The sequence below is a fragment of the Lygodium microphyllum genome, chromosome 15, assembly GCF_053477565.2.
Source record: "Lygodium microphyllum isolate KBCC chromosome 15, Lygodium_microphyllum_v1.1.10, whole genome shotgun sequence".
Lineage (NCBI taxonomy): Eukaryota > Viridiplantae > Streptophyta > Polypodiopsida > Schizaeales > Lygodiaceae > Lygodium > Lygodium microphyllum.
In genome coordinates, this window is record NC_141149.1 from 20,664,582 (window position 1) to 20,684,577 (window position 19,996).

At 41.7% G+C, this 19,996-nt stretch overlaps 1 protein-coding gene across 2 annotated transcripts in view; it reads left to right on the forward strand.

The window, feature by feature from the left end:
• LOC148024324 (acyl-CoA) overlaps positions 1 to 19,730 on the forward strand; it is a 138,367-nt gene extending 118,637 nt beyond the window's left edge. For both annotated transcript variants that reach the window (XM_087693942.1, XM_087693943.1), the window contains 6 exons: positions 16,005 to 16,071; positions 16,155 to 16,205; positions 16,334 to 16,386; positions 17,409 to 17,619; positions 19,167 to 19,337; positions 19,432 to 19,730. In XM_087693942.1, the coding sequence (XP_087550068.1) occupies positions 16,005 to 16,071; positions 16,155 to 16,205; positions 16,334 to 16,386; positions 17,409 to 17,619; positions 19,167 to 19,337; positions 19,432 to 19,497 (619 nt within the window). In that variant the 3' untranslated portion in view covers positions 19,498 to 19,730. The remainder of the gene's footprint in view (positions 1 to 16,004; positions 16,072 to 16,154; positions 16,206 to 16,333; positions 16,387 to 17,408; positions 17,620 to 19,166; positions 19,338 to 19,431) is intronic.
• The last annotated feature ends 266 nt before the right edge of the window (positions 19,731 to 19,996 follow it).

Consider the following 19,996-nt stretch of genomic DNA (forward strand, 5'->3'; position numbering starts at 1 on the left):
GACATTGCATTGCCATTGTGCATCGCTCACTTCAAATAAAACAATTAAACTGGAGATTTTTTTGAGGGGGGAGGGCGGAGTCTTCTAGGCTAGGGAGTTTCAATATTGTACACTCCAATTAGTATGGATTCGTCAAGGGCAAAAACATCTTGCATAATGTACTGAATGTGCAAATGAGGATTGACTATGCAAAGCATTCTAACCTAGAGGTGGTATTACTGCAGCTGGATCTGGAAAAGACATTTGATTATCTGGACTAGTGCTTTCTTGTATTGTTTTTGCGTATCATGGGCTTTGGACCGCATATGTCTCAATTGATATACACAATCAGTGCTGACGCATCCTCTCAGATCATGTCAAATGGTGGTGTCATTGTTCCTGTTCACCTTGAATGCTTGGTCAGATAGGGCTGCCCTTTGAGTCCTTTGTTTTTTGCTATGGCAACCCACCCGGTGCTTACCATGTTATCCCATATGGTGGCCACTAGATAGTTATCTGGTTTGTCCCTTCCTTTTGGACGGCATTTTGTTGCTCAGTCGTTAGCGGATGACACCTCCATGATCCTCAATGCAGAAAGGGATAATCTTTGCAAGAAGGCATTGGATGTATGGAATCTCCTCGGCCAAGCTTTGGCCTCCATGTCAATACTATGAAATCCTCCCTTATTAGTTGCATTGGAATGGATCTTTAGTCGATGGGATAGCAATGTGTGATGATACCCCATGGCAATGTTATTTGGCATTTGGGGTACCCTTTGGGGTTTGATGTTCAGCCGAAACATTTGCTGGAATGGATCTCATGGAAGTTTGAGGCTAAATTTGTCTATTAGAAATCCAGGCTTGGCTCTTCCATGTACATCTAAAAGTTGCATAGGTCATCATGCCACACTTACTTTTTGCCACTTTTCCTTTGGAATATTGCTTCCTTGAATGCCCTTATGAGATCTGTCAGTTTCATGTTGTGGAAGGACTCTTTTCATGCAAAAATTTCTTGGAGCTCTTGGAATCATGTCTATACGCTGAAAACCATAGGGGGTGGGGCTAATCTGGATGTGAAAACTCATATAGCGGCTCTTAGTTGGTCACTCTTCAAAGCTATATGGGCTAACTGTCACCCCTAGGTCATTAGTGCTTGCTTCTTCTTGGAAGACAAGGGACTTGCACATGGTAATACTAGCACACAAGCCTCGTGGTGGCTGTTGAGCTAAAACACACTTTTCAATTGATTAGCATTCTTAAAACAGCCCCAAAACACACTTAATTAATGAAAAACCCTAAAAAGGGGAGCGGTTCAAGAGAGTTTCAATGGTCCCCCAAAAACCCTAATTCTTTGGGGCACCCTTTAACATCTATAAATAGATAGGCTGCCCCCATTTAGCCTTATTCCGTCTGTGCAGGTTTCACACCCTTGAGTGCAGATTTCAGCCATCAGTCTACCTCTACGTAGCTATCCAACCTTCAATATTGCTGCCACACCTTTTGTTGCTATGTTTGCTCCTCCAGTGTGTAGGCGACAGTTGGCAGCCCATCTCCATCATCAGGCGACCTTCCACTGCTGCGTTTGGACCTATTCTACACCTAGCAGCAACTCGCGACTGCATCCACAACTTGTGTTTGATGTCATCTTTCCAAGCCATAGCTTACTCTATCATGTGATAGCTCCTGTACACCAGGTGACAGTTGTTAGCCCTCTTCGTCATCTGTCTAGCTTGCGTTTGGTACTTCATGTCGTCTTGAGACCCACGTTTGCTGCATCCTCTTCATCCTACACTCTGACTAGTGGTCACTGACTTGGGATTCGTCTCCGGTGGACGTCACTCTCTGGCACATTGCTCTACCCTTGAGTATGTGTACACTCTTACATTCATTTGCGTATTCATTCACTTCAGAGTTGTGTTCTTCTTTCCCTTCTTCTGTTTGTGTTTGAGTTTTTGTGTTTGAGTTTTAAGTTTTGCTTTTGCGTCCGTGTCTGTCTCTTTGTGTTTCTGTCGTGGTCATACACTGTGTTTCCTCAGTGCAAACCCTAGCAGTTTTCTTCATAGTGGCACATACTTAAACTTTGATGTCCAATTTCCGACATCCTCCTCTCTTTTGGTGTGTCATTTAGTTTTTTCTTGGTGGCTCCTTTCCAAAGGCGTGCTAGCATCGATCAAATAATTGTCTAGTGGCTAATTCTTCTAGGCTAGAGCTATTGGCTATATCACGTTTTTTCTCTTGGGGTGGAAAATTGGAGGATTGTTACATATTCAATCATATAGCACACCTGGGTTTGTTTTCTATTGCTAATGCTAACCTTTTGTGTTTTGATTGCTGCCAAGACATATTGGCTCAATGATTCAAATTAATTTTATACTCATATACTTTGAAAGGCAAGTGATATTATTTGAGTGTTTTAAAAATATGATTAAATGTTCATGTTTCTACTCAAGGGAGGCCAATGGCTAGAATGCCCTATAATTATTCTTGGGTTGTCATTGACAAGTTGCCAAAGAGAAACCAAAAGTTTAGTTGGGTGGTCAAATTGACCAAAAAGCTCAGGTGACAAAGACTTTAATACTCAAGTAGTCACATTGACTAGAAGCCATATAATGAGTGGTTTTAGAAAGTAAACCTAGATGCTCATGATCAAAGAAACAAACCATAAACCAGTGAACCTATATACAAAGCTCTCTAGAATCTAAATTTGGCAACTCCTAAAATTTAGGAGGTTACTATTTTGGGAAGTTACTAAAATAGAAATTCTGTTCATATCAATGGCTCTAGAATTTCACAAGGAATAATTTTGTCTTCAGCAGCTATCTCAAATTCTTAATCGTTTGAGAGATTTTTAGAGTAGAAGATTTAGAAGCTTCATCCTCTAGAAAAGTGACATGTGGCATCTAGAATAAGGCATGTGTCATATTAAAGAGACAAGTGTCTCTACACTTGTCATTTTCAACAAACAATTGTCATTTGTAGCCTCTACTTTCCACCTTTGAGTACCCAAGGCCCACACCTATATATTTGAGGTCTCTCTCTTATGTCCAATCAGCTCTCATGTTGAAATTTCAGCCATATACTTTGTACTCTTTTATCTATTACTCATCCAAGAAGCACTTTCTACTTAGCTTGATCTAGTCTAAGAACTAAAAAAGAAAATCAGCTTGCTGCTCAGAGTATGCAGAAATCAAAGCCCTAATTTTCAAAATTGCAACAAATAAACCCTTTTGCATATGGTTCAGACACGTTTACTTCATAAATTCTTGTAAAGGGAAAGGAACTAGTTCCCTCTCAACATGGTGTCAACTCTCTTTTTTCTCTCTCCCTAGAGATCTTCTAATTTTGGTGATAATCGATCAAGTTGGTTAAGTTCAAAGTATTGTCATTCTCACATTCTTCCCTACACTTATAGGCAATTGAATCTTGTTTAGTATGCCAATCTTCTCCCTAGGGAGGTTTTAGTTTCTTGGCATACACCAATCTCTTCTATTGCTTTGCCATGATTTTTGTTGGATATTTCACTCACGCCTCACTTACGCCTACGCTCACATCGGAGTGTCGGTGATCAGTAGGACATTGGGGCACTTTTTACTCTCGGTAGGAGAGGTTTTTTCCACCAGACTTATGGTATTATTTCGTATGTGCTTATGGCACACACACTTATAGGCACTTACTGTGTTTGGGTGTGAACACCCCCCTACAACCCTAAGGTTTAAGGGTTGTACCTTGTACTTTCAGTTTACACTCTTTCAGTCTATTGCATTGGGTGTCGTGCTTCACTCTCTACTGTCTACTGTTTTCTGTGCTGAGCTTCGATCCTACTATCCTCTCTTACATTTGGTATCAGAGCATTGGCTCGGCTCAGCTCAGCTTGACATAGCCCGTCAGTCTCACAACAGCTCCTTCCCTTTCCCTGCTCGCCAACACTAATGTTGCCCGTCTCCAGTAGCTCCACGCCCAGCACCAGCGCTTCGCCTGTCCGCCTGCCTGTAACTAGCGCCCGCCAGCAATGCCGCCTGATGCCTTCCCTTCGCCAATTGATTGTGCCCCTATGCCTATTATGTCCCGCCAAACGCCATGTCAACTTCTCCACGCCCTGCGAGAGTTGACGTCGCCTGCCAATTGCTGCACATCCCCATGTCACCCGCAAGTTCAGCTCGAGCGCCACCTGAACACGACAGCCCGTTTGACATCTATCGCTTGATAACACGTGATAAGTGCCGCCAACTCCAGCCTCCAACGTCAGCTTGCCCGATGGTCCCCACGTCACCTACAGACAACCCGTCTGAAGTGCAAGTCAACCCGCTAGATAACATGTGATTTTTCTGTGCTGAACGTTTTTAAAACTAAAAAAATAAAAATTCGAGCACAAAATTTTGGAAGCAAGGGTTCCTACACAACAGGCACAACATGCAGAAACGTGTCTGGGACACATTGGATGCAAATTTTTTTGGGCATATTCTTCAAAAATTTTGGGGCTTTTATGTTTTCTGGCAACATTGGCATACGCACTACAGTTACAGTCACTGACAGACTGTTTTCACAAACCCGAGGCAAGGAAATTTTAGGGATTTTGCTGGTACAGTGTTGCTGAACACTGATTGCACGTTGGACTGCATGCATAACATATAGTTTTGACAGAGTGCACCTCTGTACACGAATTGCAGAAAATTATTTCTTGCAATTTTTGGAAATTTTCAGATTTCCAGTGAAGTTCTGCTTCAACATTGCTCTTTTGCATTTTTTGGTAATTGAAAATCATGGCAAATCGGGGAGATGTTTTCACCTATGTATCCAAGGAAGGACAAATTGGATGGAAATAACTATTCACTTGGGTCCTTCATGATGAAGAATGTACTTGTGGCTAAAAATCTTTGGGATTATGTCAGTGGAGAAGAAGCTCGACCTGGAGTTGTGGCTCTAGCTACTCCTCCTTCAGGAGGATGTGCACCACGGGCACCTCAGCCTGCTCCACTTCAACCACTTCCCCAAAGAACAACAACTCAAAAAGCATGGGATACACGGGATACACAAACTTTATTGTTGATTGCATTGGCAGTTCAGCGATCAATCATTCCCCATATTTGTTCAGCTACCTTCATGTCCTTCGATGGCACCTATCAATAGGAGATGTTGTGTCTAAGGTGGCAGCGGCCGGGGGGGTCAACTACATTGAAAAAGTCTATAACTGATCTCTGGAGGGGTGGATGTGGCTAGGGTTACCTCTGATCCTGTAACAATGTTTCTTTGCACCGTTGGAGCTCCAATAAGAAAAAGCCCAGACATCTCTGGTCCTCATAGTCCATCACCCGTCTCAATGATCGAAAGCCCTCCCTAAAGAGGTAGTGGTAGCAGCCTCGGATATCATAGTATACATTGTATCTACAAATGTAGTGTTCTTCCGTCTTTGACTCCCATCCACAAAGTTGACACATCCTCTCATTCGTTGCAACATGGCTTCATCGACCTGTCTCAATCATCAACCGATTTGATGAGGTGCAAATCTGTCCAATAGCAACTCGAAGCCCGTGAGAAAGTTGAGCATCCATATATCTCGGCCTCATTATGAAACCATCATGGGAAAGCTGCAAGAAGTGGCATAGGTATTGTGCCATCTTCATGCCTAATGGAAAAGGGGGCTTGGACCAAGCCCTTTGTGTCTCCACTTTAGTGATGTCTGCCTTGATCACTCTATTCAACTATGAATGGCTGAGACTCAAAGTGGGACAATCAAGGCTATAATTGAACGGTGACAATCTTTCTATATTCATGCCATGCAAGTTCAGCCACGTGCTCATATGTGCATATGAGCATCGTCTATCTTCCTGTGCTGCCGCAAGTTGTCTTGAAAACTCCAAACCTAGCCTAGAGTATCAGTCTTTAGGGAGCTGCCATATCCTATGGAGGAAGGTGATTGCTTAGAACAGTGCCTCCATTACCATGGGTGCTGCACCCAACTCTGCTCAGATGATCTCTTGTGGCACTAAGGCTTTCACCCTTATCATATGTGCTATCATCATGACCAGCGGTCTCTTCATATGTTCCTAGCCATCATAATGTCGTGCTTCAAGTCTATTATAGTCCATGAGAGGCACCCGTCTAGTATGATTGGCTTATGGCTGCTCCATAGAGTAGTGTGGGCGTAACTAAAGTGTCAAAGAGCCACAATTTCGCACGGGGCTCCTCGAACTGTATGTGTGCACACTGTCGCTCTAGAGTGCCTAAAACTACATATGCCCGTGCAAGCATAGCCTCTGAAATCTCCTTCCGTGAAAACTGTGGCCCTTTGAAAGTGACCCCAAGGTATACATATTGTCTAACCATTTCCACACAGACTAACTGTCATACATAAAGTGATGCTCAAAGCATGTCACCCAAGCTGTCAAGGTGTTAAAGACCATAATTTAGTCTTTCCAAGATTAACCTTGAGGCTTTTCTCTTCACAAAACACATGCAATGCATCCAAGTGTTGCTATAGCCCCTCAGGTGAATTTGAGATGAGCATAATATCATCTACATATAATAAAATTGGTATCAATACCCCAGCTACCACCCCATCTTCGTTTGTAATCTGAAATCTCATCAATGTACAATCCAAACAGCAAAGGAGAGAGTAGACAACCTTGCTTTACTTCAATCATGCTAGACACTGAGTCTATTGTGCCTCTAGGCACTCGTACTCTACCTGTCATTGTCTCATACTATGTATAAATACACCATTGCATATCCTTTGGGACCCCAATGGTTCGCAACCTCTGCACGAGCCTGCATGTGGTACTGTATCAAAAGCTTCGTGGAAATCCATGAAACAACAATAGATTTTTTTCCTTTGTGATCATCCCTTCTCAATCAAGGCCCTCAACATGAATATATGGTCTAATGTATTGTATCCTTGGCGGAAGCCAACTTGTCCTGCAGACCATAACCCCTTTGTTTTAGCCAACCAACTCAACTCATGCTCCACAATAGGCATATATCTTCACTAGCATATGGTCAATCATAATAGTGCAATAGCTGTTAGCGACCAATGGATCTCCGCTCTTAAAAATCGGCACTATTATGTGATCACACCAACTTTCTAGAAACCCCCCACATACATCTCTATTGAAGACATTTGACAAGATAGGCCTACATGTGCAAAATGTTTTGCCACAAGGCCATCTTGATCATGTGCTCTCCCATTCTTTAACCTTCAAATGGCATACCTCACCATTTTTTCTGTAAAGAATCCACACTATGTTGGCCTAGTGTTTGATGGACAGGGAATCTGCTCTTGTGATGGAACATCATATAGTGCACTAGCATATCCCTGCCATACCATAGGTGATGTCAACCCTATTGGAGGTTGTCTACCGTGATTTTTTCTCCATGTCTTCTTGTTGTCCCTGCTCAAAAAGAGCCAATATATCTCAAACTCTAGTTTGGCTAGATAATCCCTTTTCTTTTTTTGCACGACAATGGAAGACATTCTGTGCATGTCCCTAGTGTAACATTCCTCTCTGTAGGCGGGTCCTTGTCTATCTAGACTCATCATCATACCAAGCATTTTGAGGGGTAGTGCATTTGCATGGTGCAATAAAGCCCATCTTACATGGGAATGCCTTTGTAGCTATTGTATGTAAAACCTACGCTAGAAATTTAGTGACATCCTCCAGTGGTTCATGTTGGTCTAGTTGGCTTATGCCATCTGGTACTGCATCACTATAGATATGCGAAGTTTGTCTAGAAACTCATAGTGCAGAAATGTGTGTACCTCTGTGCATGTTTTCTGTATTTGACCACATGCTAGGGTGAATTTTAGGATTGTATGGTCAGCTGCTAAACTGATCGGCTTGTCAAATATCTCAAAATGTTAATTTATGGAATTAACACTGGCGAGCCCATTACATAGTCTACTATATTGCCTCCCTTTTTGTTATTCCAACAAGTGAAAGCATCCGCTTTCAACCATTTTGAAAAGCCACTGAATATAGCTAATTTGTGAGCACTTCTTAATGCTAGCAAATGGGATCTATATGCTATCATCTCCTTATCTTGAGATGTCCTATCAAGCCCTAGTTTGTCCAATGCCAACTCCTTAAACATCTCATGTTCAATATCATAAAAGGTTGACTGCTCACTTCGTGTTTGAGCATCAAAGTCTCCCATTAGATGCATACCTCATAACGTCCTCATGTAGTACTTCAAATGGTGATCCCTCCCCAAGGGAAAATGTTGAATAGGCAAGTGGGAAGTAACATACTGCAACATATAGATCCCTCGAGCGTCCTATCCTTAGCCTTACCCACATATATCTAGCCTGCACATCTCGTGACACCACATGAATCATGTCTTGGAGGTTCTCACAATAAAGAATAGCCAACCTACTTGACCCTCAAGTTCCCCTTGGCCTACGAGGCTAAGACCTGTAAACACTCTCCCATTTGTATCCCACAACATTTAGTAATCTAGAACTTATACATTGATGTGTCTCTGTATACATAGCTATGTCTATCCCATGGAAAGTATCCTCAAAATAATGTGCATCAAGTCTCATTGAACCATTACAATTCCAAAGGGACATCCTTAATGTCTCATAGGCCGCGTACCGTCATTGTGACTTTCGTTTTGCTATGATTACTTTGCCATCTCTATACACAACATACTTGCCTTCCTTATGTGCCTCCAACAACACCGTTGGCATGCTAGTCCTTCTATGCTCTAAATGTGTGGGTATGAGATTCTCATCAAGATAAACCTTTTCGCCTTTCAAAGCCTTTTGAGAGGCACTCTTATTATCCATGTCCTTAAATTTCAGCATGAGGATCGAGCCTCTTTTGTCACTTGGATCGCCCATCCTCCAGGCATCCATAATGCATGTCTCATTCGCACCCATCTTAGCACAAAGTGTTTTAGCATCTTCCAGGAGGGTTTCTTTTTCAACCCACCCCACCACACGAACACGTAATGCATGGAGTTTCCTTTTTGCTTCCTCTTCTGGTGTTACATTCGTCATTTTTACTTTGTTTTGAGGCATCCATTTGTTTCTTTTGACTACCTCAATCCATTGTGCATTTTCTTTCATTGTATGCTCGACATTTTCTACTTTCTTTTGAGCTCCCTCTACCATATTTACCCTTGTGTGCATGCCCTTTTTTTAACTTTCCACCTCTTTAATTTTGGTGCAACCAGCATTGCTATTTGTGCATCCATCATTGATTTGTGTGTCACTAATTCTTTCTTACATGCCTCTTAACTACCTTTTCAGTTCAGCAATCTCCATATCCTTGGCTGCTATGCATGCATTTGTATCTGATTTCAATGCATCCATATCTACTTTCCAGGCATCAATTACTTTGTTCAAGTTATCTGTCATATCAACGTGCAGGTCAGTCTTGATTCCTTTGTATTTTGCATCATCCCAACCATTAATGTATGATTTCATGTTTGCATATATAGCAGCATTTAGTTTCCTTTTGAATGTCTCTTGCAATTTGTCATATGTGTCTTTTTGCTTTGTATCCATCTCATTCATGACTTTTTGTTGCATACTACTCCACACCTTCATACGTGCTTTCAAGTTTGCATCCATTTTAGCATTTAATTCCTTTCCCTATGTTTCATGCATTGCATTTATGTCACTTGTCACCTTGTCAATCATTGGCATACATATTGCTACAATCTCCCCTCTTATGAGGGCTTTCACATCATCCAAACCATTTGTTGCAATCAGCCTTTGCATCTTTGTCAATCGCTTGGCACTTGTTGGAGTGGCATTTTCACAAGCTCTCATGTTTTGTCTATAGTATAACTTTTCGTCTTTAGTCAGAGTCTTGTACCACCCCACCAATGCAGTGCCTCCTATGGTCAGCCCAATTGGTTGTGCGTCAAGTTTTCCCGCCCTTGATTCTAATCATCCTTGACAGGATTCAAATCTTGTAGGCCGGCTCAATCTTGAAAAGGCCTCAACTAATCGGATGTCTCATCTCATGATTAAATATCATCATTGGCTCTAGTCACCAAAGTTAATTCTATTTGGGGCATGCATAAATCTAAGGGTTGGTGGAAAATGAGTGTGATGGAAAGCTGGCTAAACAAGACTCCGTTCAAATGCAAGGTCTTCCTTGGGAGAGTATTGATTGGCGAACTCCCCCTTGTCTTGGCTCTTTTAAAGTGTGCGAAATCTCAAATGGCAATTGCTTTTTTTGCATTGGCAGTGTGGAATCATCTCATCAACAAATTTATTCCCTACCCCTTAGCCAAGAAAATCTGGAGCGTCTTGTTTGATATTTGGAGAGTTGTGGTTGGCCCATTGCTATGTTCCTTTTAATGGGTCTTGGCTTAGGCAAAATATCCCACTCTAATGCAGCCACATATGCAGACTTTGTTCCACCTTCTGAGATTTTGGGGCTGTTGACATAACTAGGTCACTTGAACTGCATGTGTTTTAGATTCCACCACTAGTGTTCAAGGACATATTACTAGGTTCAAGGGTCTTCTACATCGGCAGTTAGATCTCATTTAGCATGCTAATCTTCTCTCTAGGGAGGATTTGGTTCCTTGACATATGGCAATTTCTTCTGTTTCCTTGCCATGACTTTTTTACTCCTTTTGTGATTTGACATGATATAATATAATTACTCTTTACACATACACACACACACAGGTTAAAAGTATGGTGCTAGAGGTAGTGTTAAATGCACAACAATGTAAAGATCAAAAGTGTTAACTACTCTGGGGACAAAGGATTGTATCCCGTAAGCAAACAGAAGGAAGAATGGCATAGCTAAAAGGCTAAAAATTGACCAACTCTTCTTCATGCTATCATGGTCTCATTCCTGTTCTTCTTCTTTCTCCTATAGCTCACTACTCTCTTCTTGCTCAACCATGTTTTGTAACATGGTATCAAACCCTCTTTCCTCAAGGCTTTGAGGTAGAGAGGCATCCATTGTTGCATACAAGGTTGAAGAAACTCAAGACAAGAAAGAAGGTGTTGTCCAACTGAAGGCTTGCGAAGGGTGTGCAGGCTAGTAGTTCTCTTGAAAATGGTTTGGGTCAAGTAAGGTATCAAAGGACATCTTCTCCATTTGATTTATTGTCATATTTTAAAGGTTGCCATTGTCAATGATGTGTTTTACAGCTATTAAAGGCTGGCCCCAAAGCTCAATCCATTGCTTTTTGGATGTCATTACCTATAAGCTTGGGGGGTGCTTAACACAAGCTAAGGGGTTGCTTCTATCTAAGATAAGATAAGATAAGATAAGATAAGATCTACTAATGTCTCTAAAAGGTTAGAATGGCCTATGAGACCATAACCAATACAACCGGTATCATCATCTCTCATGAGAGAAGAAGAGACAGAGATAAATGTGTAGGTCTACATGGTGGATTGGGACGAGAAGTATGGAAAACTGAAAAATCTGAAAAAGCTGAAAAAACTAGGTTTAAAATTATTAAAAGAGTGTAGTGTATCTCCCCCTCAATCTATGGAATCCACCAAGACTCTGCAAGCTACCTCCGACTAAGTCAACACGCCAATCTGCATCTATAACGAGCAATTGTGATGCGAATGTGATGCATATGGGGATGCCTATGTTGTCGAGTAGGAAAGAGAAATGCGTAGCTCCCAAATCTACTCACCTACTATGAAACGGTGGGTTAGATCTGATCAAATGATACCAAGTCATACTCTCGATCTGGTGAAAATTGGCGCTTTCAATGCAGCATTGTACTCCATGAAATATTGGTATTGTTCTATATATATATTTGGATCCACATGAAGCGAGTCTCATTATCTCTCCTCATGAGCTAAAAGCCTTGCATTCAAGGGGGGAACCTACATCCTTAGGTGCACTTGTCTAGGGGGTGAGCTAGCACCAGGGGAGAGAAGGAGGGGGGGGATTGGTGGTGGTGTTGAAAGTATGGTGCTAGAGGCTGTACTAAATGCACAACAATGTAAAGATAAAAAGTGTTAAGTGCTATGGGCACAAAGGGTTGTATCCCATAAGCAAAGAGAAGGAAAAGTGGTACAACTAAAAGACTATAAAACAATATATTTACTTCACTATCAAATCAATCGAGTTTCCTTCATGCTATCATGGTCTCATTCTTGTTCTTCTTATTTTCCCCATAGCTCACTACTCTCTTCTTGCTCAATCATGTTTTGTAGAGTGTGTGTGTGTGTGTGTGTGTGTGTGTAAGAGAGAGAGAGAGAGAGAGAGAGAGAGAGAGAGAGAGAAAGAGAGAGAGTCAGGTACTGCTCGTCATCGTTGGCAGATCTCCCTCGTCTCTCTCTAAAGTAGCCTTTGGTTTGTGTTTGATACCATTGCTCAATCTTGTTGCCCTAGTCTCCTCAGCTCTCTAGATTGTCACCTCTCCATGTTGCTGTGTGTGTGGTGACCATTTAGAAGAAGTCGGTAAGCAATGATTGTCCCCCCCTTCTAGAGAGTGTTTATCTGTAGTAGTGATGTGCCGAGTCTTTGAATCTCAACTCTGAACTAGCCCAGTCAGTGCTAGTCTAGGAACTCCATGATTAGTTTAAGGGAGGCATCCCCTCTGAATAGTGTGGGGTATTTGGCTCAGACTATATTGTAGGTTGTACGTCTATAGATGTAGTGCTCCTCGCTCTCCACCTTCTTGCATAGTTTGTAGATCTGTTCATCTCTAGGGATACGGGCTGCTCTCCTAGTCTTGATCTCAAGATGGTGAGAAGAGGCTTTAAGCTGACGCATCTCATGCGGCACGTATATGTCAAGTATCTAGATCTCACAATGAAGCTATCTATGTTGTAGTCCTCGTAAAGTGCTTCCTGTAGTATGACATCTTTGGGGGAGGCACTCACCATCTCTCTGGTAAAATGATACCTGGGGAATTGCTAGGAATATCTCTATGATGAGGTTGATTCATATTGGCACATGATGTTGAAATGGAGGTAGACACGGTCTGCAACTATTGAAATGGGATATTGGGAAACAGTAAAAGAGTGTATATTTGGTATGAAAGCTAAGGATCCTAATAGGTAATCCACTGTGCTTGCTCCAAGCCTCTTTGTAGGTCTTGTAGAGGGGCCTCATCTCGGTTGTCCAAATGCATGCTTGTGAAAAGCATGTGAGAACATTTGCTCCTAGCTATCTAGCCAAGCCATTAAGAATAGCTAGTCCTCCTAGAGTCAAGAGATGGTCTCCATAGTCTGTACACTCTACATTATCCTATGATGTCTTGTTGAGTCCCATCTCATCCAATCCTAGCTTTTTATACATAGGATCATGTCTCTTGAAGAACGGCACTTGTCTCTGTCACGTCTGTGCATCAAAATCCCTAGCTAGTAGAACATCCCCTATGTTGGAGTAATGCATAATATCCTTGTGCAGTGATAGGTAGGGTGACTCCTCCCCTTGTGTAGCATATCCAAAGCTTGTTGGGGCAAAGTAACATACTACAGCGGATATGTCACGGGGGCGATCTATATATATATATTTGGATCCACATGAAGCGATTCTCCTTATCTCCCCTCATGACCTGTAGGCTGTACAATGTGTTGTACCTAATGGATTTAAAGTTGCAACAATGCACTTATATAGCTTGGAAAAGAAAAAGCTTGAGAGAGCACAACTCAAAGTGTATTGAGAAAGTATCAATAGAGATGATTTAGAAGACTAACCCTAAAAGTGAATAGGCATATATACAAGCCTAGGGAAAAGAAACCTCCTAAAGCGGTAAAAAATTGCCTTGGCGGTCCTAAGTGTATTCACACACATCATTATACCAAAATCTAAACTGTACCATGATTGTGGGAGCACATTCATCTATAATCCATGTGTCTTAAACCATGACATCTCTGCATACCCAGCTGCTTAACAATTGGCTTGCACTTGCACTTGACCTGATGCAACCCATTTGTGTGGATGGACAGTTCACCCCATTGAGCATGACACTAGATTACTGCTGCCTTTTGATGTAAACCTTCACTTATTGGTCAACCTTGTTGCTGCTACATCCCATGCCATCCCTGCGAGCTTTTCCCAATAGCTTTCTCGATAGCCTATCTAGCTCTGCCATCTTTATTTCCAGCCTTTATTGCTTCTAGTTCCCCCATGTCTTGCCTTCACCTTGCTTGACTTCAGCCCTAACAATTTCAAGTACCCCTTCTTCCCTAGCCTCTTGCTTGATGGCCCTTTCCCTCTTTTCCTTGCATGTCCACCCACCTATTCATCAGTTGGTATCCTGCTGCCCAGCTATCTCCCACTAGTTCTTGCCTTCTTTAGGCACATGCATGACAGCACACACCCTCTGCTTCAGGCCTACCCCTCTGCCCAGCCATTGCCAACTGCCTCCTGCACCATCAATGACCTCTACTCCACCCAACCTAGGAACATTGTTTCATGTGATGGCTATCTATCCTTTCGCCTCACTCCTTCCCTCATGAGAGAGACCACAAGTAGGAAATTCAGCAACACAAGAACCTACACAACAGTAGGAAGGGGAAAACTTCATTCATGAGACAATAGTTGGTTGCGGCTTTCGCTTGAGGACTCCAATGCATCCCCCACAACTTCCCACGGCCAATACTATCCCACAGTTTAGGCTTGACCATGACATAGGGCTTGAGATTTGAATCGAAGTGGGTGCATTAAGTATGGGTGCCGACACTCTAGAGGTACATCTAATATTTGAGTTTTGGGGATGTTTAATGAGCTGAAAAAGGGGATTGAAGTTAATTAACCTTCATTTCTTAACACCCCCTTGCAGCTCAAATACTCGAGCTAAGAGGGACTGCAAGACATAGCTTGCTTGAGAGGCCTCACCCCAAAGTAGCCAAGGCATCAAAGTCCGGACAAAGGATGCACATCTATTGAATTGGACAATGCCCTACCAAGACTAGAGAGTTGATGAGTAATTATCATCTTTGAGAGGTCCCAAGCCAAAGTAGCTAGGGTATGGGTCAATGGATAAACATCGGTTGCCCAAGAGCCTACCAAGACTACAAAAGCAATGGTTATCTTCCATGGGAACCCAAACATTTTTTTTTGTGGGCTTGTCCTTTTCTTTTATTTTAATATTTTATCCCCAATTTTTGTTTAGTGAGTGTTCGTGGGAAAAGGGATGGCTAGCTCACATGTATGCAGGCTGCAAGTGTCCATGGAATGCTTGCAAGCAAGTGATCAAGGACAAACTCATAGTTTATTGCATGCTCAAAATCATTGCAACAAGGTAAGCATGTATACAGTGGTATCTTGATATGACAATTATATGCATTTGTGCAACTTTTTATTGATCATGGACGTTGTGCTTGTAGGAAGAAAAAGATTTTGCGATAGTTTGAGAAATGATGGGGATTCCCACATTGAACATATGTTGCTGATTGTACATGAAGAGATAAACTTATTGGTTCATAATGATTGAGAGACCAAAGCAATTGATGCTGGATCTTGATGAGGCTGATGCGTGCCAGATTCCATGGATGTAATTATAGGGGGATACCCAGATATGGCATATCTACTTTGTTAAAGCCTTCAAGGATTTAGAGACAAGTGAAACTTATTGGTTCATAATGATTGAGAGCACAAAGAAATTGATTGGATCATGGGGGATATTGATTAAATTGAGGCCTGCCAAATACCATGGATGTATATTGTAGGGAGATGTGTTATACCCTAATCTCTTGTCTTTCATGGCCTCAATCTCTGCCCTTGCTGTATGCATCCTGTAGGTTGCCCATACACACAGCAGCCCCCCACACCACAACCCCAGCGCGCCACACCACATCACAAGTGACTCATGCTTCTTCTATTGAGGGGCTTCCAACATGGTTTGGCATTAAAGACTACCAGACTGATTATTCTACTAGCATTGTATTTGATATCTCCTCAAGTATGCAGCCAGATAGCATTTATACCTTTATTTTGTTTGTCACTTTCTTATGTGGAGAGATTTTCTCATTGTATTTCTACCTTTGTGGTGATTACACTGAGGTTTCATTTTATAGAATTTCATTTTTTGGTGATTTTCTAATCTTTATCCTGATAATTTTGTGATTTGCAAAAACAGCTTTGAGGATTTTTTGATGGATTTAAAACAAAACAAAAGGAAGCTGATTCGCCAGGAACGTAAGAAGGTAGTTCAGTTCCTGCATGATTTTCTCCTTTTAGACTTTGTGTATGGAAGGATATCTGCTCATCTTTAGTCTAACTTGTAAAGGTAAAAGCACAAGGTCTGAACATCAAACGGCTTTGTGGAGATGAGATCAAGGTAGCGCACTGTTTCTCATATTCTCTGTGCTACACAGCCGGCTTTATAAAGACGATACAATCTTACTTTTTCAAGGACATAAATGTAATGTCAAGATCATGAGATGTGGCTTTGTGTCTTTGTTGCAGGCACATCATTGGGATGCATTTTACACCTTTTATCGTAACACCACAGACAACAAGTAATTATTCTCTCTTCTACAAGGACAAAGGAAACTAGAATGGTTGCATTCCGTGCGCGTATGACACGTTTCGTATGGCACCATACCATACGTTCATTTTGTGCGGTATAGTTTGTGTGCGTTCGAACTGTGCCCCAAAAAAAAAAACCATTTAAGATATCCATTGGCGCATTTTTTGGAAATTTTGCCCTTTTTTTTTGGGCTGTTACACATTCAAGCTTCTCTTCTTTCACACTCTCCCTCTTTAGTAGACCTTATAGCCTAAAAGGGCAACCCCCTCCCACTATCTCACCACACAAATCAGCCTCCGTCTTTATCCATCTCCCTCAATTTAGCTCAACTTTCAAGCCACTATCTTCTTCAATCACCTTACTCTCTCTCTCCCTCTCCCTCTCCCATTACTTACTCAGTCTTGAGTGGTACTCCACTTGTCTCCAGCTTGTTGTAAGAATACTTGGGTGGCTCTCTTTGTGACATACTTACTCACTCTTGTACTCCACTTGTCTCCAGCTTGTTGTAAGAATACTTGGGCGGCTCTCTTTGTGACATACTTACTCACTCTTGATTGGTACTCCACTTGTCTCCAGCTTGTTGTAAGTATACTTGGGTGGTTCTCTTTGTGACATATCTTGTGTGACTTTCATCATTATTGAGTTGTTTTCCATTTATTCTTATTGCTGTTGTTTATGCTTTTTATTGTCTTGTTACTAACTACGTGCATCACAAGATGAAGTTGTAAACAACCCTATCTCCCTCTCGATCCCAACCCTCTCTTGATTCCACCACACCTCCAACAGCAGCCAAGCTTGCTCCCCTGAAGTCTGAAAGATTATTTGGTTATTGATCCTCCCAACAGTCCACGAACCCTATATCTTACCAGCCAGAATAATTGTTTCGAGAGGCCCTGGTTTCAAACGGAGGCGGATATGCATAGATAGAACAGTTTAATAATGATGGTAAGCTTACATTTACGTGACTGCTTGTTCCTGATCTTTCATTTATGAATCGATATTATTTTTCAGGTGGGGCCAGGCATATTTGACAAAGGAGTTTTTTCATTTGTTGGGTTCTTGCATGAGGAATCATGTTTTGCTCATAGTTGTGGAGGAGCAAGGCGAACTTGTAGCAGGAGCTTTAAATTTAATTGGAGGTGACACGCTATTTGGTAGGCTTTGGGGATGCCATCCAAAGGTTTACTATCCAAACCTTCATTTCGAAACCTGCTATTACCAGGTTTGGACCTCTTTTGGATCCTGATTTTGTTGCTCATCATTCAAAAGTCGCAACATAATTATCTCAAAGCCATTGCATGGAATGTAACTGCTGATGTTTAGCGTTAACTGGGCATCAGCATATTAGACAATAATAGAAGAGATCTGCATATTTGACATATGATCAACAACTCGCACAATAAACAAATGATCTGCATATTTGACATATGATCAGCAACTTTCACAAGGAAACGTGCCAGAAAGAATGGGACGGGTGAATTGGTTGTGAGATCGACATTGTCGTACAGGCAAGTCATTTTGAAGAGAGAAGCGTAGTCCTTGTGTGTCTTGCATGTTTCAGAAATATTTGAAAAGCAGCTGGAAAGGAACAGGATACTATTTCCAGTAACACTTTGAGACTACTTTTATGAGTGCGAAAGACAAGATTACATAGTGGCCCCAAGATTAGTTGCCACCAAACGCTCAACTGGTGCCCTGTAGAAAATCCCACGAGAGACAATTGGGCTGAACAAATGTTGTGCTCTTTGGGCTACCTTTCCTAAGAAATTGTGCTATGCAACACCATGAAAACAAGGATGGAGGAAGCATGCCAGAGAACTTTCAATTCAGTTTAGCTTTTAGGTGACACCGTCTCAGCTTGGCCTTCAATGCAAACAGAGAAATTATCTGTCCGTTACTTTTCTCACTTGGAAACTCCATTTTCGCCCGTTTGTCGTTTCCATTCAGATCTGTTCATCCAGGTTTTTTGGCCAGGTTTGACCCAAAGATTTCTTTAATCTTATGCTCGTGGGCCAATCTCTCGCTACCTTTCTCAAGTATTGTTATTGTGTGTTTCTCAAAGCTCTGACTTCTCCATTTAGTGTAGTGAAGATATTTACAGGTTTAACAATTTCGCAAAGTGGAATGCCCTAGACATCTCTACATCTAACAGTCTTGTGTGTGACACTGTTTGATGGCTACTCTAGTAGATGATGTGTAGACTGTGTAGCTTGCACGAAGAAACTAACCCTTTTCTCATGCATGCTCGAGATGCAAGAGCTGGTGCTTTTTAGTGCTGAAAATAGCTTGAATACAACAGTGCATGAATGGGGAATGGATATCGCTCTTTTAGTGCAGCAAAATGCTGGCTAATATATGGTTGCTTCTCCACAGCACCACCACCACTGTAAAGATGAACACTGAATGCTGACACTGTTTTGCAATCTTGCTGCCACCCATTTGAATGTGTGTACTGAGGAGAACTGCCCAGGAGGCAGCTATGGCCTACGTTAATCTACGCCTAGTGGCATTAACCCATCATGTGTACTGTCTGTTTGCTTTCTGGTATATACCTGCATGACTGTGTTGTGCATTAATTTTCCGTAAACCCTCTTCTATTTAAGCCTTTGCTCTGAAATTTTTGACATGCTGGCAGCTTTAAGTCTAAAGCTCGGTACTGTACTGGCTTCTTCACTTGGTTTTCCCATTCTATGTTCTTGTAAGCAATGGCTTCCATAGCAGTACAGTTGTGGCAGCAGATGATGGACACACCTTAAACCATTCTTGCAGGCCATTGAAGCTGCCATCGAATGGAAACTAAAAAGGGTAGAAGCGGGTGCACAAGGTGAACATAAGATTCAACGTGGATATCTGCCCAGCCTCACCTATAGTGCCCACTATTTTCCCGATGAGACGTTCAAACAAGCAGTCAAAGGCTTTTTAAAACGGGAGGCATCACAGGTGAGATTCTGTTCTAGTCTAATGCAAATAGTTCTGGGTAGTAATAACTAATGCTAATATTAAGTTTTAACCTTGTGGATCTTGCTAAGTGCAGGTAAGTCTTGCCAAAGAGCTCCTTACAGTGTCTGGACCATTCAAAGGTGAAGCTAAAAGTATGTAACAATGTATACTTGTAAATATGCTTGAAGTTGTATCACTATAAAAGGTGCACTGTTGAGGGTGACAGGAAAGCCCTAGTGTACAGTTGTACAGGTGTGTGTAGGAACTCATTCTTCTCTTTATCTGCAGAGCATTGTTTGGGAAAAATTTGATATCCTCTTTGACTCTTAGTACACAATTGTAGAATGGGCATTATTTAATTTGAGATGTGTTGGAAGCTGTAGGTGGTTAAAATTTATCAGGCCTAAAATTTGCAACACCCTTCAAAGGGGGTTTTACCCTTGCAGAGAAGGGTTTGATAATGTATTAGTCTAGGGTAGAAAACTTTGAAACATAGTTTTGTGCCTCTCTCTATATATTTGTGTAAAGAATTGTTTCAAATATCTTTGGAAAAAGTGGATAGTACTACCTGATCTAATCGAGCCTTGAATGGAGAAAGGCTGTACGGGAGATCACTGTGAGCAGACACTCGTTATTATTATAAACAAGACTCAAATTTG